Genomic DNA, 27648 nt, shown 5'->3' on the forward strand with positions numbered 1-27648 from the left:
GTAAACTAGCGTGTGGTTTGTGCACTGCCTACTATTAACTGGAGGTGTCATGTGATCATCTACCGGAACACAGCCGGAGTCAAAACAAAAAAATACACAAGAACGCCTGTAGATAGAGACAAAACACCACAAACAAGGCAGCTCCAACAGGTCATGACAATTATATTTAACATTAAACGCTGCAACACAGGAACATGAAATAACTAAATACAGAAATAATTTTATATATATATATATAAAATTTAAATAATGACACATTTATTTAATTATTGGTTAATTTTATTCCATATCACATGTAATATAAATAAATAAATATTTCTTGCAGACCACATTAAATCCAGTTCGGTGAGGGGTATCACCTTGATTCATAGAGAGTTGGTTATTACACAATTGGCAGATGACACCACACTTGTTTTTTTTTTAAAGAATGAGAACCAAATACCTATTGCATTTGGGGTGATTGAAAAGTTCTCTAAAGCCTCTGGTTTATACTTAAATAAGAATAAATGTGATCTTATGACCATTAAGGAATGTTGCAAATCTGTGCTTCATGGTAATCAAGTATCATATCTAGAAATTGTAATTACCAAGGATTAAAAAAAAGAGAAGTTCGCTAAATTTTAAACCTATCATATATAATATTCAAAAAAGATTTAAATTTTGGTTATTAAGGGATCTCTCTTTAAAAGAAAGGGTATTGCTTACTAAGGCTGAAGGAATTTTACGTCTCATATATGCCGCAAAGGCGGTTTACCTTGATGATGAGTTAGTGAAAGAGATTGACAAGATGCTATTCAATTTTGTGTGGAAAAACAAAACTCATTACTTGAAAAGCGTATTGTGATGAATTAATGTGAAAATGGTGGACTTCATTTTTGGGATTTTTATACCTTGAATAAACTTAAGATAAACTGGTTGAAATATTTTTTGCAAATCCCACCTCCATATGGAATATTATTCCTCAATACCTTCTTGTATGGGTGGTTTGAATTTCTTTCAAATTTGCAATTATGATGTTGATAAGACCCCTGTGAAGATGGCTAACTTTCATCGGCAGTCCTTTTTAGTGTAGTCTCTTATCTACAAACACAATTTTTCACCACACAATTACTACATATTGAATAACAAGGACATTCTCTATAAACACAAGACTCTCTTCATAGAAAATTGGTTTTCAAATAATATTATATCGGTGGGTCAGTTGTTTACCAAGGAGGGTACTGTTTTTCTTATGAAGAGTTCTTGTTAAAATATAATTGTCATGACCTGTTGGAGCTGCCTTGTTTGTGGTGTTTTGTCTCTCTCTACAGGCGTTCTTGTGTAATTGTTTTTTTTGTTTTGTTTTTTTACTCCGGCTGTGTTCCGGTAGATGATCATATGACACCTCCAGTTAATAGTAGGCAGTGCACAAACCACACGCTAGTGTACGCTACTATTCTACGGCTACAGTTTTCACGACTTCCTATGTTGCTTGAGCCAGAGAAAAGCATCGCTTTTTTAAAGTAGAAGAAGAAGAATAAATGGAAGACAACAGTAACAAAACAACTATACTCCAGCCTCTTCATTTATTTTGGAAACTGTTCGGTATCTGTCAATTTGTGTTGGACACACACACTGAGGACAGAATAATAATATTCCTGTTACGGCTGGGGATTATGCTAAAATATTTGGTGCTATACCATCTGGAGTATGTATGCTTTTTAAATACCAACTCAGGCCTGATGTCCAGAGATTGTCCTTGTTATTTCCAACACATACATTTGTAGGCAAATAATGTTTTTCAAAATCCTCTGGTAAAAACAAAATAAGAATGCTTTTTCAGAGAGAGATTACCGTAGTGCCCCGAGTCGTTTCGTAATGGCCTGGTTTTGTGGGCGATATTATTTGGAAGAAAGTCTGGCACTTGCCTAATTATATTTGATTAAAAAAAAATAAGAATAAAGAAGTTTCATTTAAAATAATTCATCGCATTTACCCTACGAAAGATTATATCGTAAAAAGGTATAAGAAAAACATTGATGTATGCTGTAGCTTCTGCTGGGATCCTCCGAACACTATGGTTTACTTATTTTGGCAATGTCAACGTGAATTTTTTTCTGGTCTAGGCTGTGTTCTTTTATAAGAACTTATTTTGACAAATATTTTGTTTTATTTTGGAAGAATGTTATTTGGTTTTGTTGAAAGACATGGAAAAAGTAAAGCAAAGGTGTTTTTTGATTAATTTATGTATTATTTTGGCAAAATTTCACATACATAAGTGTAAATTTATGGGAATTAAGCCTTCTTTTTTTGGTTTTCATTAATAAACTCAGGCTTTATTCTCTGTCAATTAGATATCGTAAAAAGGAAAAAGCAATGAAGACTGTTTCTGCTTGTGTTGAATGTAACATATTTATTTAATTTTATTGGACATGTATTTTTATTTACACAACATAGAGAAGAGGTCAAAAGTTTAAACTGAGAAAATGTATAATTTTAAGGGAAAACTATGTTGATTTTAAATTTCATGGTGTCAACAAATCTTAAAAAAAAGTTAGGACAAGGCCATTTTCAACATTGTGAGGCATCCCCTCTTCTTACAACTCTGCAAACGTCTGGGGATTGAGGAGACAAGTTTCTCAAGTTTAGAAATAGGAATGCTGTCCCATTCTTGTCTAACACGCGTCTCTCTAACTGTTCAACTGTCTTGGAGTTTTTTTGTTGCACCTTCCCCTTTATGATGCGCCAAATGTGCTCTATAAGTGAAAGAAGTGGACTGCAGGCTGGCCATTTCAACACCCGGATCCTTTTCCTACGCAGCCATGATGTTTTAATTGGTGCTGCATGTGGCCTGGCATTACCGTGTTGAGAAATGCAAGATCTCTGAAAGTGATGATGCCTGGATGGGAGCACATGTTGTTCTCAAATCTGAATATACTTTTCTGCATTGACGATGCGTTTCCAGATGTGGAAGCTGCCCATGCCACACGCACTCATGCAACCCTATACGATCACAGATGGAGGCTTATAAACTGAGTGCTGATAACAACTTGGGCTGTCCTTGTCCTCTTTAGTCAGTATCATATAGCGCCCCAGTTTTCCACAAAGAACTTTGAATCTTTGCCTGACCACAAAACAGGTTTCCACTTTGCCCCACACTATTTTAAATGACCCCTGGCCCAAAGAAACGCCTGCGCTTCTTGGTCTGCTTTAGAAATCTTCTTCTTTGTGCTGTAGAGTTTCATCTGGCAACGGCGGCTGGCAAGGTGGATTGTGTTCACCCACAATGTTTTCTGGAAGTATTGCTGAGCCCTTTCTGTGATCTCCCTTACAGTAAGCATTCCTGTTTGCGGTGCAGTGCCATTTAAGGGCCCAAAGATCATTGGCATCGAGTATGATTTTTCGGCCTTGACCCTTACACAGAGATTGTTCCAGATTCTCTGACTCTTTGATGAAGTTATGCACTGTAGATGATGATTACTTCAACCTTTTTGTAATTTTTCGCTTGTAAACACCATTCTGATATTTCTCCACTATCTTTCTGCACAACATTGGAGGAATTGGTGATTCTCTACCCATCTTCGCTTCTGAGAGACACTGCAACTCCGATAACTCTTTTTATACTCTAATCAAGTTGCCAATGGACCTCATTAGTGGTAAATGGTTTTCCAGCTGTTTTTTTAAATAAGTGCAATTGACTTTTCCAGCCTCTTATTGCTATCTGTCCCAATTTTTTTTGATTTGTTGGCACCATGAAATTTACAATCAACATATTTTTCCCTTAAAATTATAAATTTTCTCAGTTTAAACTTTTGACCTGTCATCTATGTTCTATTCTGAACAAAATATTGAAATTTGGCACTCCTACATAATTGCATTCAGTTTTTATTCACAATTTGTAGTCACCCAACTTTTTGGGAATTGGGTTTATATAAAAATACATACATACATACATACATCCTAAAATTAAGTATTCAGTAAAAGATTATTAAGTACTGCTTACTTCAGGGGTGGGCAATCATTTTTCCCCAGGGGCCAAATGAAAAGCAGAAAATATTGCGGAGGGCCGGACCAAAAGTTTGATATCTACTCTAGTAATTAATTTTAATTCTACATTGAAATAAGTAAATTGTATTGTTAGCAGAAGCTGGTAAGAGTGTGTGTTATTGTTAGATAAAGAGAGAGTGAGGTTGTTTTCCCCAAAAAATAATGTATTCAGTGAAATTATAAAAACTGAGTTAAGTTTGCTACATTTTTGACAGTTTTTTTATTCACATTAACACAATGCTTTATTTTTAACTTAACTTTCTATTAAGATACCACAATAATGTAACATAACTCACAACATTTTTTAACAAACTGCCAAACAGTGCAGAAAAAAACATATTTTAATGTTTTTTTTTTCTTGCTTAGTGAGAGAAAACTAGCCTCTCTTGAGCTTTAACAAGATCATCAAGGTCAGGTTGAATGCTTAAGGTGGAGATGTGTCGCACATCTGACAGATGATCATCAGTAAGAGAGGACCTGTACCTGGATTTAGTAAACTTCACAACTGAGAATGTTTGCTCACATGTATGTATAGGTAAATCCAAAAAGAACCAACATCTTCTGAGCATGTTTCCTCATGTTTGGAAAATTCTCCTCCCTGCGAGATGAATAGAACTCACTCAAGCAGTGATGCTGACTTAAAGTGCTCTGCCAGAATTGTATCAGACTGCAAGTCTATGAGCTCCAGCTGAACATCAGTGGGTGCATTATCCACATTGCATGCAAAGGGAGAGGAAATCAGGTGCATTTCATCCTCAATGTTTTCAAAATCTTTAAATCGTCTTGAAAACTCACTGTGCAGGTCTCCTAACATAGCTGAGTACCTACAGAGGTGACTATCTGATGGTTTGACTTCTTTCAGGGTTTGCATGTAAGTGAGACTTTTGTTCTCTAGTTGATTTGAAAGAAACTGCAACTTTCTCATGAAAGCCTTGACCAGGTTATGCATTTCATGGACAAAAAGGCCCCTGCCTTGCAGTTTAGTGTTCAGTTTGTTCATCAGTGCAGTCACGTCAACAGAAAATGCTAAATCTGCAATCCAGTCTCCATCTAAGAGCTCAGGGATGTTTTTGCCTTTAATCTCACAAAAATCTTGAATCTCTGCTTTTAGGTCCCAAAATCTTTTAACACTTTCAGGGCTTAAGGTAAAAAAAAAAAAAAAAACTAAGGTGGTGCAGTGTCCAACATGCCGATTCGTTGATCGACCGACATCAAGCCATCACAATTGGATTTGTCGCCATTGATGGACTGGCCATTTGGGAAACTCATGAAATTCCCGATGGCCAGTCTTCCCTAGGTAATCTCTTTCATTATCCATTTATATTATGTATCGTACAGCATAGCACTGCGGGTTGCAGTCCCCTCTAGTGCTGCAGCTATCGAATATTTAGGTATTCAAATATCCTATGGAAAATTCTATTGAATAATCAGGTATTTGGATAAAAATAAACATTTTCACATGGTAAAAGAACAATTATGAATAGAGAAGACATTAAAAATATATTTCCACTTAATAATGTTCGACCAACTTTTTTTTCGAGATAATTTACTCTTTTTTTTTTTTTTTTACTTAAATTGTGCTTAGCCGCTCATTATTTTCCAGTCTAAAAAGTTCGGGAGATTTTCGACAAATCTCCCACCATGGATTTTGGAATGACCTTCCCTTAAACATTAGGCAACCTCCCTCTCTTTCCACTCTTAAAACACATCTTTGTTCTTTGGCGTTTGACTCGGCATGAGACTCATCATCATTTCAATGTTTTATGGTGCCTGCTGTATTTTATTATTCATTTATTTATTTTATTTACTTATCTACTCGTGTTATTTCAATTGACTTATTCATTTACCCACTTATGATAATTATTAATGTATTTTGTGTTATTTTTGTTTTACCTGTCCTTATTCCATGACTGATTTTTTAAATGAAATTCCGAGTTAAGTAGTAGTAGTAGTAGTGGTCCGTGAGACAAAGTGACGTCAGAACCACAGTTGTGATTTTGCCGACCGTCAACTGCACAATTGAGTAAGGTCGGTTTATTAAACTCATCTCTAGGAACGGCAACTGTGTCCCGCTGTCAGCAATCATCACGTCGATTAGAAGTCTAGAAGTAGCTAGTCTTTGAAAAGTAGTCCGATTGGCTCTAGCTGCAGCCGCAAGTGCACCGTTGGCACTCTAACACTGTAGAAACCCAAAACACTGGCAATAGGCACCGTGCAATACAATGCCAGCGTAATTCAGTCTTCGTTTAGTGCCTTTAATTGGCGATCGAACGTGATTACTGTACGAAGTTGTTTTGTTGACTTTGGTCGCAATTGTTTACGGCGGCAATAAGAACGGCAGACACACGTTCCGCAGGACGCGTTAAGTCATCCGTTGCGCTGCAACAGCCAAAACGCTTTCAGGAAAAACTTCAAAATAAAAGCGATTTTTTTGGGGGGGGGGGGGGGCATTGCACTCCACAGATTACTTGGTATGGGAAGGTTTATTTTGAAGTTGGCCTTCTCTCCGCATTGGCGGTGTTTTGCCAGACGTGTCAAATATTCCCCACAGGTAAACTGTTAACTTCGCTGGATTTGTCATTGCGCTGGTGGCTCTTACGCCGGAAATCCGGCACTGTGCCGAAGTACTTTAAGCCCTGCACTTTGCCCAGGCTAAGCCATCTGACAGCTGTATGGTACCTGATGTCACCATGTTCATCATCATGCTCTTCTAAAAGTGCAACAAACTGCCTGTGATTTAATGCTCGTGCCCTGATAAAGTTAACTGTCTTGGGTGTATTCAGACCTGCACTGTTTGGTCTTTAAACGGACCAGATTTCGTTTCCCACACTGATCCGGACCTTTTGTGCAGGTCTGAATACACACAAACAAATCCTTGTGCGGCCCAAACAAGCAGACCGAGACCCACTTTTTGAGTTGGTCTCGGTGCGGTTCGCTTCGCAGTCTGAATACAAACCACGGCTGATCAGCCCCAACTGTAGGACATATGCGCCTTTTTGGGTTTAACAATCCATTGTAGCCAAGCATTGCGGGGGGAATATTGCCCGGTATTGAATATTGTGCTAGATTCATTCATAATCAGAACCTCCGTTGAATGAGCTGCCAGTGACGCTCGCAAAATATCTTGCATCTAATAACGCCACAAATATGCAGGTTATATGCAGCACGTCGGAATTTCATGTTTTCCTCTATTTCCGGGTTTGGTTATGCGTTCAGCCCTAGTCATTTTTGTCCAATGGGAGCACAGATTGTCACACAGTCGAAAAAAAACAAACGAAAAAAATAAAGTCCGCTTTTGGTCCGGACCAAACAAGCGGACTAAAGGACTTTTCTGGTCTAAATACACCAGTTACAACATCAATAACAATGCTAAGTTTCAACTAGGGCTGGGCAATAAATTGAATTAATCCGATACATCGTCATTTTGAAAATCGAATCGTTGAAAATTTTCTAAATCGTGAAATCAAATTTTGTCTTTTGGATTATTAAAAGCTGTTGTTCTTATTTTGTGTTACATTCAAATGTTTTTGTGGCAGAATGCTGGATGGGTATTGCAATAGCTACCAACTACCTAACTGTGGCATTTAAGAAAAAACTATGAATGTTAAGTTTATGTCAAAACTAATTTAGAATCAGTATACATTATTGTTGTCTGAACATTTTGCACAGGAATGATTTTTGAATAAATTAAACCTTTAAATAAATGTTTGTTGAGTTTATTAGATTAAAATCGATTAAAATTGTAATTGTCCTGAATGTCTCTAAAAATTAAGATTTTATTTTTTGGCCATATCGCCCAGCCCTAGTTTCAACAGTGCTTACACAACGCATGCTGATGAATAATACAATAAATAAACACCAATTTATGTGCTACGTCAAGTTCAGTCACTTTATCTAGCATCAGTTTTATAAATTCTACATTTTTCCCGGTTAGATTCGGACAACCATCGGTAGTGACTCTTACCAGTTTGTCCCATTTCAGTTCAAGCTTGTCCATGCATGCATGCGTTTACCTCCTTGAACAAATCACTCCCCGTGGTTGATCCTTTCATTGATCTCACTGCTGCCAGCTCCTCCATAATCTTGAAATCCCTGTCGTAAGCTTTCTCCAGATCTACAAAGACACAATGCAGCTCCTTCTGACCTTCTCTGTACTTCTCTATCAACATCCTCAAAGCAAATACTGCATCTGTGGTACTCTTTTTTTTGACATGAAACCACACTGCTGCTCACAAATGTACACCTCTGCCTAGCTTCAACTACTCTTTCCATAGCTTCATTGTCTGGCTCATTAGCTTTATTCCTCTGTTGTTGCCACAACTGCACTCTCCCTTGTTCTTAAAAATGGGCACTAGCAATCTTCTCCTCCATTCCTCAGGCATCTTCTCACTATCTAAGATCCTGTTGAACAACCCAGTCAGAATTCTACTGCTACCTGTCCTAGACATTTCCATACCTCCATAGGTATATCATCAGGACCAAGTGCCTGTCCACACTTCATCCTCTTCAATGCCCTTCTCACTTCATCCTTACTCATCTTTGCTACTTCCTGGTCCACAACAGTCACCTCTTCTACTCTTCGTTCTCTCTCACTTTCCTCATTCATCAACTCTTCTAAATACTTTTTCCATCTTCCCATCACACTACTTGCATCTGTCAACACACTTCTATCCTTATCCTTTATTACCCTAACCTGTTGTACATCCTTCCCATCTCTGTCTCTTTGCCTTGCCAACCTGTATAGATCAATCTCTCCCTCCTTACTATCCAACCTAGCACACAAGTCATCGTAAGCCCCCTTGTTTGGCCTTTGCCACTTCTACTTTCACCCCACGCTGCATTTCCCTGTACTCCTATCTACTTTTGTCAGTTCTCTCAGTGTCCCACTTCTTCTTAGCTAACCTCTTTCTCTGGATCCACTTCTGTACCTCCTCATTCCACCATAAAGGAATATAAGAGTTTGTGTGAGTGGGGGTGAAATACAGGATGTGTGTGATGCAAGTGGGGGTTGCAGGAATGGAATGTTTCAGAACAAAGGATGCTAATTGCAAGGGGAGATGCAGAGCCGCGATAAGCTCAAAGTATGTTGTAAACCACATTTGTTTTACACCGGGGCGGAAAAGTACAAAACAGGAGAAGCCATCCAGTGACGCTGCGGATGAAGATCGGCCAATGAAAAGCAAGCTAAAGTTAAACTGCAGAAAACACGTAGCCAATAGAATAATGTCAGGATGCCTTTGTTTCTGTGTCATTTAAATATTGTGTAGTATAACTATTCACTGGGGCAACTCGGATGAGACTACGTCGGCTGCTTGAGACAGAGACGTATAGAATTGTATTGATAGGGACCCGGGACCCCAGCTGTTTTGTATTAGATTTGAGTGTTAGGAATAAATCCACTCGTGTGTGAAAATGCCGGCTTCCTGATACCTTTCTATTGCAGAACGAGCACGCTATTGTTGGGTGGGTGATAGTTTGGTAAGGTCACAAATTGGAGTCAGATTATTAACTTGAGTTTATATTAATATAGAAATAAATTCCAACAACCACCAAGTCTCCTTTTCTTCCAGATGACACACCAAGGACTGTCCTACCTGTCTCCCTGATCACATTTTCTGTAGTTATCCAGTCATTTGGAGGCACCTCCTGACCATCCAAAGCCTGACTCAACTCCTTCCTGAAAGTCATACAACACTCTTCCTTTTTCAGCTTCCACCATTTCGTCCTCTGCTCTGCCTTTGCCGTATTTCTCTTCCTCACCACTAGAGTCATCCTACACACTACCATCATATGCTGTCTGGCTACACTCTGACCTACCACTACTTTGCAGTCGCTGATCTCCTTCAGATTACACCATCTACACAAAATGTAGTATACCTGTGCACTCCTACCTCCACTCTTGTAGGTCACACTATGTTCCTGCCTCTTCTGGAAGAAACTATTCACAACAGCCATTTCCATTCTTTTTGCAAAGTCAACCACCATCTGTCCTTCTGCGTTCCTCTCCTGGATACCAAACTTGCCCATCACATTCTCATCACCTCTGTTTCCTGCACCGTGTCCAATGAAGTCTGCACCAATGACAACTCTCTCACTTCTAGGGATGCTCTGCATCATTTCATTAAGGTCCAACCAAAAGTTTTCCTTCTCCTCCAGCTCACATCCAACCTGTGGCACATACCCACTAACAACATTGATCATCACACCTTCGATTCCTAGCTTCAGGCTCATCACTCTATCTGACACTCTTTTACCTCCAGGACGTTCCTAACAAACTCCTCCACGATAACTCCTAGTCCATTTCTCTTCCTATCTACACCATGATAGAATAACTTGAACCCTGCTCCTAAACTTCTAGCTTTGCTCCCTTGCCATCTGTTCTCCTGAACACACAATATGTCCACCTTCCTCCTCTGCATCATGTCAACCAAGTCTCTACCTTTCCCTGTCATAGTTCCAACATTCAAAGTCCCTACTCTCAGTCCTAGACTCTTGGTGTTCCTCTTCTCTTTCCTCCTCTCCTTCGACCAACAGTAGTCCAGTTTCCACCGGCACCCTGTAGGTCAACACCACTGATGGCAGTTGTTAACCCGGGCCTCGACCGATCAGGTATGGAAGTCATATATTTGATTCGCATGTTTGATTTGGTCAAAGTTTTTACGTCGGATGCCCTTCCTGACACAACCCTCTGTATTTATCCGGGCTTGGGACCGGCACAAGAGGACACTGGCTTGTGCTCCCTTGCGGCTACATTAAAAGTAATTACTTACTTAATATCAACTGAAAATATTAAATAATTTAGTAATCAAGCTAAAGCAAATTCAAACAATACTGACATTAGATGGTGGTGGTAAGTGTATCCACCACAGTACATAACTCCACATCAGTTCATACATATTTTTGATGCCTTCAGTGAGAATCTACAAAGTAACCAGCCATGAGAATAAAGCAAATGCATTGAATAAGAAAGTGTGTCCAAACTACTTGCACTGTATATTCAATATTGAAGTTATTAAACTGTGCAAAAGCCAAAACTTGGTTGATTCAACATTGATTCAACATATGTTCAAGCCATTTTCATAAGTGGTGCTTCCTTGATTTGGCTTGTGCAAAAGCATTAGGCTATATGTGTCAGGATGGGGGAGCTTGAGGACCCAAATGCGGGAAGACAGAGCGAGGAGGCCGAGGTTCAGTCACAAGAGGGATTTAATTAAACCAAAAACAAGAAGGTAAACGATGTACTGTCCACAAACAAAAACAACAAACTCCAAGGAGGCAAACAAATGCAAAACATGGGAGGACCAACAAGGCAAAAACGAGCAGCATGACATGGGGAAAGACAAGGCAAAAACAGACAGCATGACAAGAGGAAAGGCAATGAACCGACACAGACAGAGGGGAAACAGCAGACTAAATACACAGACGCTAACGACACAACAAGACACACCTGGGGCAAGACACAAGTGGCTGAGGGCACTGATTGGATCACACGAGGAAGGGCAGGATCACACTTAACAAGACCAAGGAAAACACACAAGGAAAACAGAATCCAAACATGACAATATGTTCAAGATTCAGTGATTTCACTCGAGGTGTGCTCGATTGAAATTAAAGCCAGCCCTGAAAGTCTTTTCCTAACACAAACATAAACAACTCTTAACTCTTTGACTGCCAAAAACGTTAAATAACGTTTATTAAAATCCTACAGAGGAGCGCCAAAGACATTAAAAGACGTTCACCAAGTTTTTTTTTTTTGGAAACGGGTGGAGGAAAGCCTTGGCCAGCTGTGCTGAAAGTATCAAGCAGATCTAGTTAGTATAATGCCTATTTTTGGCCCCTAGATGGCAGCAATGACTCTCTTTGGACAAGATTGGGTAGGCGTCAGTAGAAGACGTGAGGCGGAGCTAGAGTGTTGAGGGGACAATGACTGAGGAATCCATAATGGCGACCGGTTGCAAGCAGCTCACGCTTGAGCATTTTTTTCAAAGACGAAAAGCATCGACCAATGCTAAAGAGCACATTGATGACGACGATGATGATGATGGTGACTCCGAGGTTGACGCCGAAGTTGGAAGCGTTGACGCGGCGGCTATGATCACGTCATAAAGCCTCACCGGTTAGCGATGCTAACGCCGGAAAACGCGGAGCACAACCGAGCACTTCTGCTCAGGCGGACGTTCAATCGGACGACGAAGAGTGCCCCGAGTCCAATTAGCTTTGGGGTGTTGATAGAATCACACTGCTCCACTCAGTTGGACCACTATTTGAGGTAGTGGGCAAGCTCTGGGTCTGATGTTGTCATTTTCTATTCCCAGTCATCTGCACTGAAAGTTCTGACATTCCTTGTCCTATAGGTAAGCATACATTATTTACAAGCATTGGATTCACAATCAACACATACTGCATACATGCTATCTGCACACACATCATTTGTGTCTGCACCTTGGAAACACTCAATAGACAAAGCAAACATATCGCTGCTGTCGGGCCAAAATTGTCACTTATCAGGAGACCCCAAAAATAGCATGTTTGTATGACCATTAACATTGCATCATCAAAGAGAGGAAGCCATTTTCAAATTTTTAGATCAGTGGTGGGCACACTCAGTCCTCGAGGGCCCGAGTTCTGCAGGTTTTGGATGTTTCCCTTCTCCAACACAGCTGATATATGATCAGCATCAGCAAGCTCTGCATAAGCTTGGTAATGACCCTGTTAATTGGAATCAGTTGCGTTGCAGCAGGGAAACCTCCAAAACCTGCAGGACGCTGGCCCTTGTTAGAATACAAGTATTTTTGTTCTCTTTTGCGTGTTTAAATAAATCAGAGTTGAGATTCTTGTGAAGAGGTTTCCTTGCAAGGTTTATTCAGAAAGTTTCTGATGACACAAATGAATTCACCCAAGCAGTGTTATGTCCAAATGTGTGTCTCCCTAATGGATACACGGCACATTTATGGAAAACAGTGTTTACAGGAAATCGCTTTTCCCCCCGCCTTCGCAGAGTTCTTGCAGGTGCAAAAATCAGATTAGACTTCGACAGCAGTATCCTAGCTCGTCCTTGAACTTTTTTAGACCGGATTTCTGACAAACAGAAAGTCTTCTTTAGATAAATAAAATAAACTTATTAACTTTGTCTTTTCCAGGCAAGAGAACAAAGATAACAAAAATAACAAAAGCATTACTCATCAAGCTATATTGAGTTAACATAATTACATCTACAGTACATCTACACAGCTATAACTAAATTCAAAACAGTTAAAATATAAAATGAAACAGTAAAAATGTTAACAATGTTAACATTCCCTCAATTGGGCTCTAAAGAGCCCAAAATAAACATTTAAACATTTTTACAGAAAGATTCCAGCGGGATCTTCATCGTCGCAAACGGTTGGCGCAACATTAAGCAAGGGTTGTGTGGGGAGAGTAGACATTATCATTAAAATAAGAAGCAGAAGCAAGCAACAATGAATGTATTTTAGCAGTCATATGGCATTAAAGAACAATTTGATTCATCAAAATATTTTTCTGTGAAATAAGCATATCATATGTGGGGCATAACACAAATGTGTTGTGGTTATGTTCAGGAAAGAGTGTCGTGATGTAGCAGCAGATGGAGACGTGTTCCCGCTTTGAAGCCATCCAGTGATGAAGTTCTTTGTTGAATGAAAAGGGCGTTTGTCAGTTTTGTTTTGTTTGTTTTTTAATGAAAAGGGCGTTGTCAGCTTCTTTCAGAAGCCTGGTCAACTGCCAGAGATCCAAGGATTGGTCACCGGGATTATCTTCCCAAAGTGTGACTCAATCTTTGTGGAATGATGCCCGGAAAAAGGGCACTTGACTCAATCTCCATTGAATGACTTCCTCCGCGAGCAACCAGACAGCCGGACACTGGATCAGCAGGCGTGGTTTTCCAGTCGAATCATCAGGTGGTTCCCGCTGGTGGGAGCGCTGAGCCAGAGCCGGCGGGCCTGGTAGACAAGATGTGGAACGATGTGGAACGATGTGGAACGATGTGTCCCCCTCTCTCTTGTGCAGTGAACTGCACCAGATGACCTCTCCATCACCCCGTGGGGTTTAGACCATCTGGGTGCAGAACATTTTCATTTAGTCACTTATAAACATACATATTCACAATTCTTTCTTTTTGAAAGAGCATCTGGTAGTTTTTGTTAGTTGGGAGTTAGTAAATGTTAGTTGTTTAAGTTCTGTAGGTCCTGGAACGTGCTGTTGGATCCGGAAAAAATTCTGTTTGTTGTGACATTCAATCAGAATCCAGCCTGTGGCTGAGTTTAATGACATTTGCACATTCATTAATGCAACAATGAAAATCTTGTAGCCAATTCAAATTTGATGAGGCCAATTCTTTGATATTTTGATTTTTTCTTTAATCTGTCCTTGGGATTTAGGGATAATATACTGAACCGAATGTGTTTTAATCCCAATGCCTTTTCTACAGTTTATAAATTTTGTTTGAAATGGGTTCCATTGTCTGATCAAATTTTTTTTACCATGATATGTACTGTTTTAGATTTGCATGAATGTGCCTCCAGCCATAAATAAAAAGGAATCTAACTATCACCAGCAAATGTCTGTATTCCTGACGCTGGTTTTATCATGTCAGTGAAAACCATAAAAACAACATCTGACCCCAGAGCTGTCACGTCCGGCCGGACCGTGAGCACCCTGGGGAGAGATCCTTCAGTTGTTTCTGAAATGGAACATATTTACCTTATTTTCGCTATATGCTTCATCTTGTTGTCTCCTCTGGAACTTACTTTTTTTTCCTGTCACAGCTTGATCACCTCCTGTGGAGCTATCAACTGACACAGATGTCTTAAAGAACAAAAGCCTTTTAATCAGGCAATTGTGATATAGAACAACCACATTAATCTATTTCTGGTTACAAATTACACGAAACTTTCAAATATCTACCTTCTCAACGGGTAAAATAAGCGTGTTATAATCAGAGCGGAAAATATCACAACTGCTTTGAGCAAACCGTCAATTGTTCCTGAAATGCTAATCAATCCCACATTTTCTTCAGAGTAGTGGGGCATGTAAAACACAACAGGGTAGACTTTACAAAGATTAACATCAGTGGGATTCATGGATCACAGTGATGTGAGGAAAATCCAAAAGTAACCAGCAAACTCGCTGTTGTTTGTTTCACTTCCATGGTGCCAATCCAGAAGCTGGTGCTCCAAAAAGAAAGTGGGTATAAATTTAGTAGACTAAACCCAATAAGCATCAAGTGACGGAAAATAGAGTAATTAAGATTGAAATAAATTTTACCATTATCCTATTTCAAATTCACATATGTTGTTTTTCAATTTCCTGAAATGCCTTGCTATAGATCACATCTCCCTATCTGACATAGCACAGAGTGCAATGCATACAATCAGTAACCACATCATAAGACCTGAGGTGACGAATCCCAGCTTTGAGCCAACAACTGGAGTCAATATCCATTCCTGCCCAGTAGATGTCAGCAGCTGCGCAGGGCAATGTTCAAAACGGGCACTGAGGTGTCACTAGAAATTCCAGGATAAGTTCATCAAGGCAGCAGTGATGAGAGTTGAGATGTCTGCTCAAAAAATTGACTGGACAGTTATGCGCAACCAAAACCAATGCAAAAGAGTCTGTGAACAGTCACTGTGCGTGTGGATACACGGTGTACCATCATTGTTGCTGTCTGCGGCCGCTTTTCTCTCCTCGAATGTAGCCACGTGCAGTTTGCTGGCCACTCTTTACACCAACCAGACGCAGGAGGTCGCTGTCTGCAATCGTGGGCCCAATGACCAGGCCGTTCAGCACATTTTGGGCCACTCAAGGAAAACACCTTGGCCAATGATTGTACCTGCTTGATACATTATGCACCCGTAATCGACAGAGGGAGATGAGATCACAGCAAGAGAGTTCACTTCCTGCTTTTTTTAAAATTTATTTTTTTAAATTTCAACTACACCATAGCAAGTAGTGTTTCTGTACTTTCGTATTTGTCTACCTTAGACTCTTTTTCATTAGATGTCACCTCAAATTATGTTTAAGATGTGACAACCACCGGTCAACGTCAGCATGGGGAAGTTCCTTCCACGGACTGTGCCTAAGTCTCGGGAAAGCCCCTCAAAATGGACACCAGATTCTGGAATGAAACTCAGAGAGGGAAAACAAAGGCTAAATAATTTTCTCGCCTACGAGCCAAATTATCAGGGAGGAAAGAGGAAAAAAAATAAACAATAAAAAGTTTTTTTATTAAAGAAAAACTAAAAAACATTTATTTGTTTTCATTCAACTATAAAAGCGGACCTAATTATACAAAAGCATACGGATATCACCTGCTTCTAACATCTGTTCCTTAACAGCTCTCTGCAGCGGGGTGCCTGACACAAAGTACCACAAGCCTCCTCCAAGGTAAGTTAATTAAAACCTGTTTTTCAACATCACACACACCCCCATTTTACCACCTTCTCATTCGAAAGGCAAGCGCCATTATCACACCAGTCTCATCTCTCACACACATCTGGAGACAACGAATAAATTATTTTCTACAACAAGCTCTCCCTTCCTTTTTCTTCTTCTTTTTTTATATAACAGACAACACTAGAACAAGCCTTTTTCAATTTTCTCATAGACATCTCCAAACATACAGTTGAAGACATTAAGGAGAAAAAAAAATACAAATATCCATACATACATTTCTCATCCACTCTCTCTCCCAGTTCTCAATCCAATTGTTCAACAATTGTTTGTCAACTTCTCAACCTTTTGCAGGCACATACAAGCGCAACAATCACACAATTTACCCCTGGTCATTTTATAACAAAGAATATTCCCTTCAATTCACACATATCATACATACTGCCGACACGGGGTCAAACCACACACTATCACAGTCAAATTCACCTTCCATTACTGACTCTAGATTACTTACACCCTTATTTATTATTATATGCAATATGTATAAACCATTATCATTAACCATCCGAGCGATCTTCACAGAACTACCCAAAGCCAACATTCTAGTGATTACCGTTTACGTACACATGCAAGCTCAACCGCTTTCATCAAAGATATCAAGCAAACCGTAGATTTTAACGGTGGGAACCAATCTTTTTCACAACAAATCTGCATCCAGTCGTTCAATAACACATACATTTCACGTCTATGTTTCGCGGGCAACGCCCCGATTACAACCCCGGAAACGCTTTCAATTTATACATCCAAGAATAAGTTCCGACTATCAACCGGAAGTACTATCAGGTCAAACCATTGGGTGTCGCGGTCAAAAGCGCCCCCATTACTTATATTAATTATTCACCTCCTTAGTTATTATTATATTCAAGTTGTATTAATATTTATTAATTCAGTGACATCTCACTTGTGGTACCACAATCAATTATTCGACAATATAGCTCATTACGCCCCCCCAATAAAAATAAAAAAATTAGAAATTAAATAATAAAAAATAACTACAGACAAACATGAAATATCGCTTCCGCGACAAATAAATAAATATCAGGATCTATCGATTTCTTAGCAGTGGCGTAATAAAGCCGCTACGTCAACCTGTGCCTCTTAAAATTCTCTTAATAATAAATAAATATCCAAGGATCTATCGATTTCTTAGTAGTGGCGTAATAAAGCTGCTACGTCAACCGGTACCTCACTTAATAATAAATGAATATCCAAGGATCTATCGATTTCTTAGCAGTGGCGTAATAAATCCGCTACGTCAACCTGTTCGTCTTAAAATTCTTTTAATGTTTCTTCAGCTGCGCATAACCAACGTGACGATACTTCCGTAAACAAAAACTGTCGTCACCACGTACGTGTATAGTTCAATGTCGTAGTAAAATCCAAAATCAAGGACTTCGTGTCCCTCCGTAACAAAACAACTTTAAACGACTTCTACACAGCTATAACTAAATTCAAAACAGTTAAAATATAAAATGAAACAGTAAAAATGTTAACACCCTTGAGGACCGAGTTTGCCCACCACTGCTTTATATTGTTCAATAATTTGTATTTTAAAAAAAAGACACTATTTAGAGATATTTTCTAGTTTTTGTCAAGATGACATGCATGTTTTCTAAATAAGACTATTTAAAGTCTTTGACAATGTTAACATTTAACAATACATTGCTGTAAACCTAAAAAGCTAATTTTGTGCCTTAAAAAGCTAGCATTTGCGATTTTGAATATGAGGAACATTTTGAGTTTTTAACACATCCATTGTACATGTTTCGCAAAGGCAAAATTTAGTCTTACCAATACCTAATGTACGTATTTTTGTAACCACAATTTGTTGTTTATGACAATAGTCACACATTTTTGAAAATATCAAATACAACTCAGTCTTCATTCAACGATGCTAATGTAAACAAACATTTTACTTTCACATGTTTGCTGATAACTTCACATTTGCAGTCATTTTTAAGTGCCGGTACTAGTTTGAAGAAGCGTCGGATATGCGAATAAGAAGAGACTTTTGTTTACTAGAAAGAAAATGAATATGCATAAAAACTGTATTCTCTTGCAAAGTTTCCACTTCCACAATTAACTTGGATTCACTCTACATGTACATGTTGTCAATTAAAAGTCTCATGTTATTCAACTTTTCAACATACTAAAATAGTTCTCAAATGTGTAAAAGACACAACTGTGACATGCATTCGTCAAAATTGACTTTGGATCTAATATTTTTGCTGTCCCTAAATCAGCCAAAAAACGCTCTGTTCAAAACATCCTGTTTTAGCGGTGTGTCACTTTTATGTAAATAGCTGCACCAGGCCACGCCATACCCTTGGAAGGGGCAGTGCTAATGTTGTGAATCAAAACGACTGGCCATGGGAGCAGAAGAAAAGAAAAATACAGACATGTCTTTTACACATTTGAGAACTATTTTAATATGTGTAAAAGTGGCATAACGTTTTACCATAAGAAAAAGTAGCATAACAATACTACAGAGACAATGTTGTAGCGTTAGTTTGTGATTGTTTAGGCAATGGTTATTTTGCCGAAACCGGCAAATCTCCCGCAAACGTTATTTTGCCGTGAATGTCTCAGATTTGTTGAACCTTGTGCTCCCCTGACAGGAAGAAAACATGTGCTTTTCATCCCCGTCGTGGTGCTGCTCTTTCTGCTGCTGCTTCTGCGTCTTCATGCTTACCAGTCCAGATGCTGGAAACCCAAAAATCAACAGACTGGCATGTGTTTCCGGTTTGTTCGGTGAAATCAAGGTTCCAATGTAGTAACTAGTAAACATATAACAACTTAAAGTGTACCCTGTTGTGCTCAAATGGAGAAATATGTACTTTTTGCGAGATAATTTTCTATTTGCAAATAAACCTTGTCCTGATTATGTCCTGGTTTTTAAAGGTTTAATAATAAAAACGAAAACATCATAAAAACACTTCAATGTGATGAAAATCAATTGATATTTAGCTATTTTATGATACATCTACCTTAATTATATTTTATACATTTATGTATGTGTATATGGGATAAAAGAAGTATTGTTATCAGTGGTACTAGCTAACGTGCAGGATCTCACACACACACTCACACTCACACACACACACACACACACACACACACACACACACACACACACACTCCATTCAATTAGGTTACTGTTAAAGCACAATATTTATGGTGTGCTATTTATCTTGATTTAAAAAACTATACAAACGCTTTTGTTGTTCTTTATATTTTTTTAAATAAAAATGATGTTATTCTTAAACAATAAGATTACTGATAATATTAGGATAAAAATAAAACATTTTTAGCACTAATAAAAATAGAATAGAGATGCATGCTTTGCAATATCAAAGTTAAAAAAAAGTAGGCAACTGGAGTTCAGTTGGTCCAATGAAAGGCCTATACATCTCCCCCAAAAAATGAACCTGCAAATATTTCCCCCCTATTTTTTTTTTTAAATGTTTGCATTAAATGTGTAAATGCTTTCCATTGGACATTAGTGAAACTCAGTCTATGGTTAAAACTGACACGCGTTACACGCACACGTGTTGTCATGCCAACGTGTGTGCGTGTGCATGTCTTTGCGTCAAACGAAGGTCTCCTTGTTGACCCACATGAGCGTGTGCGTGTCGTTGGGTTTACACTCGTACTCAATGCTGTTGAAGCTGTTGCCCCACTGGCAGTGGTCCCGCTTGTTGTAGTTGTAGAACTTCACCTGCCACACCGTCTCAAATGCGCCCGCTTCGGTGAACTGCGACGCACACATAAATATTTTAAGAAATTTTAAATTGACGCATAACTGCAGGGAGGCAAAATGAACAAAAAAAATAAAAAAAATTCTCCCAAAGGAAATAATGTGATAACATGGTTGCTTATGGGTTAACACATTTGTCTCAGGTCAGTGATTTGGAGTTGAAATCCCTACCATGCTGCCCAAAACATTCTATTTGATTTGATTTGAAGATTATTATTTTTTATTTACTATATAGGAAATTCTTGAGTAAAATTCTTGCCAAAAAGTCATTTTAGTTTAGAAAACTACACCACTGCCCCTTTAAAGTTGAAGTGTACCTGTATGCTGATCTGAAGAGGTTGTCTCTCGCCGCTCTTGGTGTGCGCCACGCCCTCGGTGTCATACAGGCCCGTGTAAACCACCGACCCGGGGTCCTTGGACTGCCGCTTCAGAGCGAAGGTGACTCCACCCAAGCTCATCGACCTGCCAAGCCAAGAAAAAGATAGCTTGAAGAATGGTAGATGCTTCACGCCATATTATAGCAATGATGCTGGACTGCTGTTGCTCTAATCCCAATCCAATGAACAAACATTTAAAATGTGGACCAAATGCTCTAAAAAATGCAGTTCTATTTCGTCCGACCTTCACTGACCACCAGAGGCTGTACTTAGCAGCATGGGAATGCTAACTTTCGTTTTACTCAGTTAGATAACTTCACATTGGGTGGCCTTTTATTGTGGGCAGTCAAAGACACACTTTAGCAATAATCTTGATGTCTAATCAACATACCGACATCTTGGATTATCTCCGCAAAGGAGAGGTGCTCTGGAACAGATTTAGACAGATTTGTGAACTATATATTTGAGATAAATATATAGACCTTTTGTATACAAAAATAGATCTTTGATCTTTAAGTTTAGCTCATGAAAATTGGAAGTAAAGTCATAAGTGTTGCATTATGAATAACAATGAATCACTTATACATTTACAGTATTTGCAGTCTATGTTTTTATTTTTATTTTATTTTTTACATTTATAACAATCCAATAAGGCATATACACACACCAAAAATTATTTTGAACAGAACATGATAACACTGTTAGCTAACCTTCATTTGTGCTACCAACACAGATCTGATTAGCTTTTCGTTCTGACATACAGTATGTTTTGGCCGCCCTGGAACTTCGACCAGCCCATCTGATCGCAATATGCTCCTTTTTCTATTTAATTTTTTTGCTGCCAGGTCAAGTGATTTATGCCACAGCTGTGTCCCAAATTCCACCTGACATTTCCATCATGGCCTGTGCGTCGACCTACTTTCACACAACCTGTACATGATTCATTTAAATATCTGCACTTTATCTGTATTTTGGCATAGCTGTTAATTAAAAAAAACAAAACAATTTAACAGCAACATTCACACACCCGTGACATTCCATATGTCTATTTTACCAGATACAGTAATTGCTGAATCATAGACATAACCTTTACCCCTGAATACATCTTTCGAAATAGTGGCGACCTGATAACAGTCACCAATCACACGGCTTCTTACACCTGAACGCATCACACAGATACATACATTTATGTGCATTTTCCATACGATATTTATCATTTGGTGAAAAATTTGGCATAGTTTGATTAATAAATCACAAGTAAGTGACCCCAAAATTTATAAATCTCCAAATAAAAACAGAAATGCACGTATACCTACGTGGCCTCGACCGCTCCGGGTTTAACCACCACCTCGATTTTGTACTTAGAACCGGTGAGCAGCTTGATGGTTCGGGTTTGTCCAAACCGGGCTCCGTCGGATTTGAAGTAGACGGCGGTGTTGTTGGGCAGCGTCTTCAGCGAAATACCAATTTTGACGAGCTGCGGAACGTCGGCCATGTCCACTCACAGGTCCAAATCCGGGATTGATGTGTTTCAAACCGTCCCTGTGTCCATATAAAAGGGTTCACACGCAAACAGGAAAGTGTTGCGCGCGCATCCTGGACTGCTGTTGCTCTAATCCCAATCCAATGTGCAGAATTAGTCTAAAAATAATCCCTAACTCTCTCACTCTCTCACTCTCTCTCTCGATTCCCTGGGGACACAAGATAAGAGCTAGACGAGCAACGAAAATTGACAGCACTAATCTTTAATTGCCCAATTAAATTGAGAAAATCCTATTTTAAGGCACCGTTGTCTAAAATAGTATTGGTAATCATGGATACCGTCATCAAGAAAAACATGAGTGAAAAAGAAAAATCTGATTATCTATAGTCTCCTTTTTATCTATGTAATAACAATGTTAAACCACAAGATGTCAGTATTGCATCATACCAGTAAACGTAATGCTCTCGTTTCACTGTGCTGCAATTCAAATTATTTTCTCAGTCAAAAATACATACAGAAAACAAGTGAGGAAAAAAACATTTCCATTGAAGATTACAGGCAAAAATAACAGAAGTTTTGCCTGACAAATGATTGGGGGGTGGGGGGGGGTTGACATACCTCCCTGCCCAGGGCCCCCACGACCAAATAAAATTTGATTTAAATAAAGTTGATGACTCGTTAAAAAATAACTACTCCGTTCCAGACACATTCATAGCGTTTGGCCATCATGTCACTTTTACCGACATGTATCGAAACAACAGACCGATATTACATAATACATTTACTTTTTTTTCTCCGCAAGAAAACCCTTTTAAGGGCTGTGTCACGTCAATGCAACAGGTGGTCATTCAACCCGGAAGTAGGTGAGTTGTCCTATTTTGGGCGGTAATGAAACGTAATTGGAACAAAAGTAGTTTTTAACTCAAAATAATTCAGTTATGATACGTTCCATACATTTAACATTTTGATTTTTTATAATGTTAGCATTGTAGGGGAGACCGTCGAGTGTTGTAACAAAGGGATAGTTGTAACACCCTTAGTTTGACCAATCAGAAATGAGATAGTGTGACATCATCAATTACAGTCTATGCCCACTTGCAACTTAAATTTACTGATTAAGATTAATGCTTCTAAGTTGCAAACTGTCTGTTCTGGAGCCCAAATTTTTTTTCAGGTAATATACAGGTAAGGAAGACACAATTGTTTGACTTACATAAGCTTATTTAGTAGTTTCTCTAGTTTAATTTGGTGTGTTGCATTAGCACTAGCTTTGAAGCTAAATGCCAAAAATGGTTAGCTTTTTAATGGCTGCCAGGCAGTGGTGTGCACAGACATTTTGGGGGGGAAGTGCTCCAGTTGAAAAGGGGCACTTTTGCGCATATGGAATACCTTATTGATAATACCGAGACGACGTCATGAGTCAAGATGGCGGTTAATTTGGTCTTTTGGTGAACGAAATCTATCCGCTCATTGAAAAGCATTGGACTTTGGATCGTTGTAATTTGATTTGTGAGGATTATTTTGATTTCAAAATGTGATGAGATGTTTGACTACTATAACAATCGGTGTGGCTTGTATTGTTTCACCTTAATAAAGGAAGCATTTGCATTGCGTTGCATTGTGAAGTGTCAGAAACGCCCGAATGTTCAACACACAAATAATAATAATAATAATAATAATAATAATAATTATAGTTCCCTACAGCTAGTTTTAATAATAGCCTATTAGGGCATCATGACTGCAAGACTTGTAGCATAGAAATAACTTACAGTTATGGTTTGTACAAAATAATAGCTAATAATTTAGCTAATAATAGTTTCATGCCTGCTGATTTCGTACAAACCACTTAAAAATAAAATGTGAACAGCTTTTAAGATTTTTCAATAAAATTAAGCTTAAGGAGCAAATCACATTTAAAATTGGAGTTTTAAAAGGTGCTACTTGTTAACATGACTCTCTGGCCTTGACTCTGACTTTTCATCTTCATGTGTCTTTGGTTTCATCCAAGAGAGCTGAGAGATGCTTTCCTTGGCTGCTTGCTGAATAGCTCATTTTCTTTTTCCCTTTTCAGCTTCTCCTTTCTAGGCATTATGCTACAATTAGTAAATAAATAGACCAATTGTAACTATGAATAAGACTGACTGTTGTCATTACCAGAAGGCAAAATGGTATTTTTCACAGGCAATTACCAATTCCAAACATCCGAACATTTCTGATATTTCCACAATGCAACTCAATGCAAATGCTTCGACCACCAACAACGTATTGGATTGATTTTGCCTGTGACTACTAGCATAATACAAACCAGACACAAACAACAGTTCATCATGTTTTAAAGTAAAAATAATCCCCACAAATCAAATTACAATGATCCAAAGTCCAAAGCTTTTCAAAGGCTGGACCATAGAGTTTCCTTTCACCGTCATATAGTTGCAGCCTGTGGTGGTCATCATATTATCTATTATTGATTAGCGTATAGCGGTAAACTAGCTAATTAGGTGGCCATTTAGCTAATTTATGCTCAGCTGTTTGTGCTACTTCACAACAAAGCGAGTGTAGGTAGGGAATAGAGGGCAAACAAACGATACAATTTCACTGGATTTACAACACAGTTACCTGGCTGGGGTGGAGCAGCAGCAGGGGAAGAGATGCGTGTATATGGCTTTTTTTTTCCACCCACGCTTTTAATCGTGCAGCTTTTCTAAAAGATTGTGTCAACATTGACCTGTCCTGAGTAAACTGCTTTTTTTTTTTTAAAGGAACGGAAAGGAGAGAGGGCAGAGGGGCAAAGGTGTCAGCACCACTAGGGGTCTACCTGTGCACGCCAGTGCTGCCAGGCATGGGGAGGGTTGTAACTGTTTTTAAAAAGTGTTACAACCTTCCTCTTATGGCGAAATTTTGGCTTGGTCTTCTTTTCTACAGAATGCCTAGGCAAACAAACAAACTAAACAAACTTCCAAACAAAAGCTCCTAGCCTGATGACAAAGAAGATGCCGACTCGTCAGACAATGAAAACGTTTGTAGGCCTATGTTTAGAACATTTTGATAACTCACAGCCAAAGGAAGCGTGGATCAAATGTCAGCATTGTACATTTTGCCAGCCCCCCCGCAAACACACAATACATACCACTTTATACATTACTATTATTTATTTAATCTATTTTATGTTATATAAAAATGTATTTACTCCAATGCATTTATTTTCATTGTGTTCATTTTGTACTTTTGATTCAGTATTTTATTATTATTATTATTTTATTATTATTATTATTATTGTAGTCTAATAAGTTTATGGTACCTCCTTTATTATTCATCAAAGTGCTTCCATAAATGTATTAGCGTGGATCTTTTTAAGCATAATAATGTAATTGTTACATCCATCTCCAAGTGGTGTTACAACTCACCCTGGTACTGGGGCAGGTTTGGAACAACATACCACTTTGTATTTAACATTACATTACATAATCTGTGATGGTGGAGTAGAAATCCAAGTGTGTGTCATTTATAGAAGACAAATATGGGCACTACATATCAAAATTTGAGATCTCCAGCACAAAGAGCCAATGAGTTACACATACTCAAACAAAACGTGTTACTATGATCATCCCCGGTCTCCCCTATTCTGTCATATGTCAGTGTTTTAGATGTTATCACATTCTGTTATGCTTTCAAATTTTCATTATATAGTTTTTCCAGGTGTCTGTACTAGAATATTTATTTTCTGATGACGTTTTACTTCCTACATTTCAAAACAGCAGTATTTGTACAGGTGTTCAGCTCAGGGTCTTATGCTACCGATACATATAGGCTACTATACAATCCACAAGTGAGATCAGCCGATTGATTCCGATAGCGTGCAGTGAATGACTATTTTTGTCACCTCGGGGGTCTGGTGAGAAAGAAGCCCGAGTGGGAGGGAGAGAGCCCGTCAACCAACCCACCCTCCACCCCCTTCCCCACAAATGTCTCCATGGATCTTCTTCTTCACAGCCACTCTTCCCCCATCCTGCACAAAAGATGACGAGTAGTAAACATTACTCCATTTGAAAAAAGTATCCAAACTCACTCACCCCCAAGAACGAAGAGCCCCAGGCTGCGTGTGAATGTCCACCGGTTTCCCAGCGCCCTCCACGCCCGCGCCGGTGATGCCATGCCGCGGGGTCACGGCGGCGACGAGAGCGGCGGCGGCGGTGGCGGTTGTGGTATCGGTATTGTCGGCTCCGAAATCTGGCTCAAGACTTCCCCGGGACGCCTGGCGCGGGACTTCACCTCGAGGGATGTGGAATTCGGCCAGAGGAAGATGAACCACGCGGTTCGGACCGGAGCCGGGGACGGGCTGGGGCCACCCGGTGCCGCCGACCGGAAGAAGCAGGGTGCCCGGCTCAGCCTGCTGGGCAAGCCGCTGGCGTACAGCGCACAGAGTGGCAGGAGGAACGCGCGCTACCGCTGGCTCCAGAACTACCTGTACAACGTTTTGGAGAGACCCCGGGAGTGGGCGTTTGTCTACCACGCTTTTGTGTGAGTACACTTTTATTCTCTTTTACAGTACTGTAATGCATTAAATGAATTGCTGTTAGCTGAACGTCTTCAAGAGTTCTCAGTGAGCATTTTCTGTGAAATTATAGCCATAGTCATAAATTAAATAATTTGATTTTCTCCTTGAAAATTCTACACAAAATAAAAAGGTATTATATAAATGTTGGCAAATTTATTAAAATAAAAACAAGAAGCATGTGCTCTCAATTGGTTATATGCACTTTGCCACCCAGCCTGATTAGAGCCTTATTGCAAACAAAAGAAAGAAAAATAAATAAAAACTTTTTACAGCGTTAACCCAAAATAGATCAAATTAACCCCCCAGTACACCCCTGGAAATTAAAATGCTCAATAATTTCCAAGTGAAAAGGCTTATTTATAAAATTTGGCTACTTTATTAAAAATACAATGTAGTAGTTAATACCATTTGCTGTGACACACAGCAGTGGGCAGGGCTTCGCATCCTTGCCGATTAGCTTCAGTGGAGCCTTATTCCAAAATAATTTCACAAAATTCTAAACAAAATTCCCTGTAATCAATATATGAAAAGGCTTATTTAAAAAATACTTGATACTTATTTAAAAACGAAAACAAGAACTATACATTGTTATGACACTCAAAATTTAGCACAATTTTTTTTTATGGATTCTGAACTCTACATTTCTAGAACTGTCATCACATTTTGTAATTGATTAACTGACAAGTCGTCATTTAAGTGTTAACAGGTGACCCAACCACCTGTTTGTTACCCCCTCCTGGGTTTATTTACCATTAATTTGTCGGCTGCATTACTACTGACTCTTAAATGGGCCGAGACAAGCAATGAATGAATGAAGCACTGGAACAACTAAAACAACCTTGCAATATCTTCTCGTGTACGAGGATTTAAAAAAAAAAATTTTACAGTTAAAGCAAACTGATTGGACACGTATTAACTTTCAGCTGTGCTATATAATTTATTTTCTGCTCGTTTTTACTAGCTTTATATGCCTTTCACG

At 38.9% G+C, this 27648-nt stretch overlaps 2 protein-coding genes across 8 annotated transcripts in view; one reads left to right on the forward strand and one right to left on the reverse strand.

Annotated features, from left to right (window-relative positions):
• Window positions 1–12857: 12857 nt before the first annotated feature.
• Window positions 12858–22317, reverse strand: cnrip1b (cannabinoid receptor interacting protein 1b). 3 transcript variants are annotated; one of them, XM_077581783.1, is made up of 4 exons: window positions 21948–22317; window positions 20572–20716; window positions 20151–20251; window positions 12858–14103 (listed from the first exon to the last, which is right to left on the reverse strand). In XM_077581783.1, exons 1-4 carry the CDS (start codon window positions 22124–22126, stop codon window positions 13914–13916), a joined length of 615 nt encoding a protein of 204 aa, XP_077437909.1. In that variant the 5' UTR covers window positions 22127–22317; the 3' UTR covers window positions 12858–13913. The 3 variants fall into 3 exon arrangements, with proteins under 3 accessions (XP_077437909.1, XP_077437911.1, XP_077437910.1); XM_077581785.1 differs by having other exon boundaries at window positions 21944–22092; XM_077581784.1 differs by having other exon boundaries at window positions 13956–20251; window positions 21948–22314.
• A 3707-nt stretch (window positions 22318–26024) lies between these two features.
• The window catches only part of LOC144061896 (potassium voltage-gated channel subfamily KQT member 5-like), a 93715-nt gene continuing 92091 nt past the window's right edge, over window positions 26025–27648 (forward strand). For all 5 annotated transcript variants that reach the window (XM_077582812.1, XM_077582815.1, XM_077582811.1 and 2 more), the window contains exon 1: window positions 26025–26632. In XM_077582812.1, the coding sequence (XP_077438938.1) occupies window positions 26265–26632 (368 nt within the window). In that variant the 5' untranslated portion in view covers window positions 26025–26264. The remainder of the gene's footprint in view (window positions 26633–27648) is intronic.

The sequence above is a fragment of the Vanacampus margaritifer genome, chromosome 12, assembly GCF_051991255.1.
Source record: "Vanacampus margaritifer isolate UIUO_Vmar chromosome 12, RoL_Vmar_1.0, whole genome shotgun sequence".
Classification (NCBI taxonomy): domain Eukaryota; kingdom Metazoa; phylum Chordata; class Actinopteri; order Syngnathiformes; family Syngnathidae; genus Vanacampus; species Vanacampus margaritifer.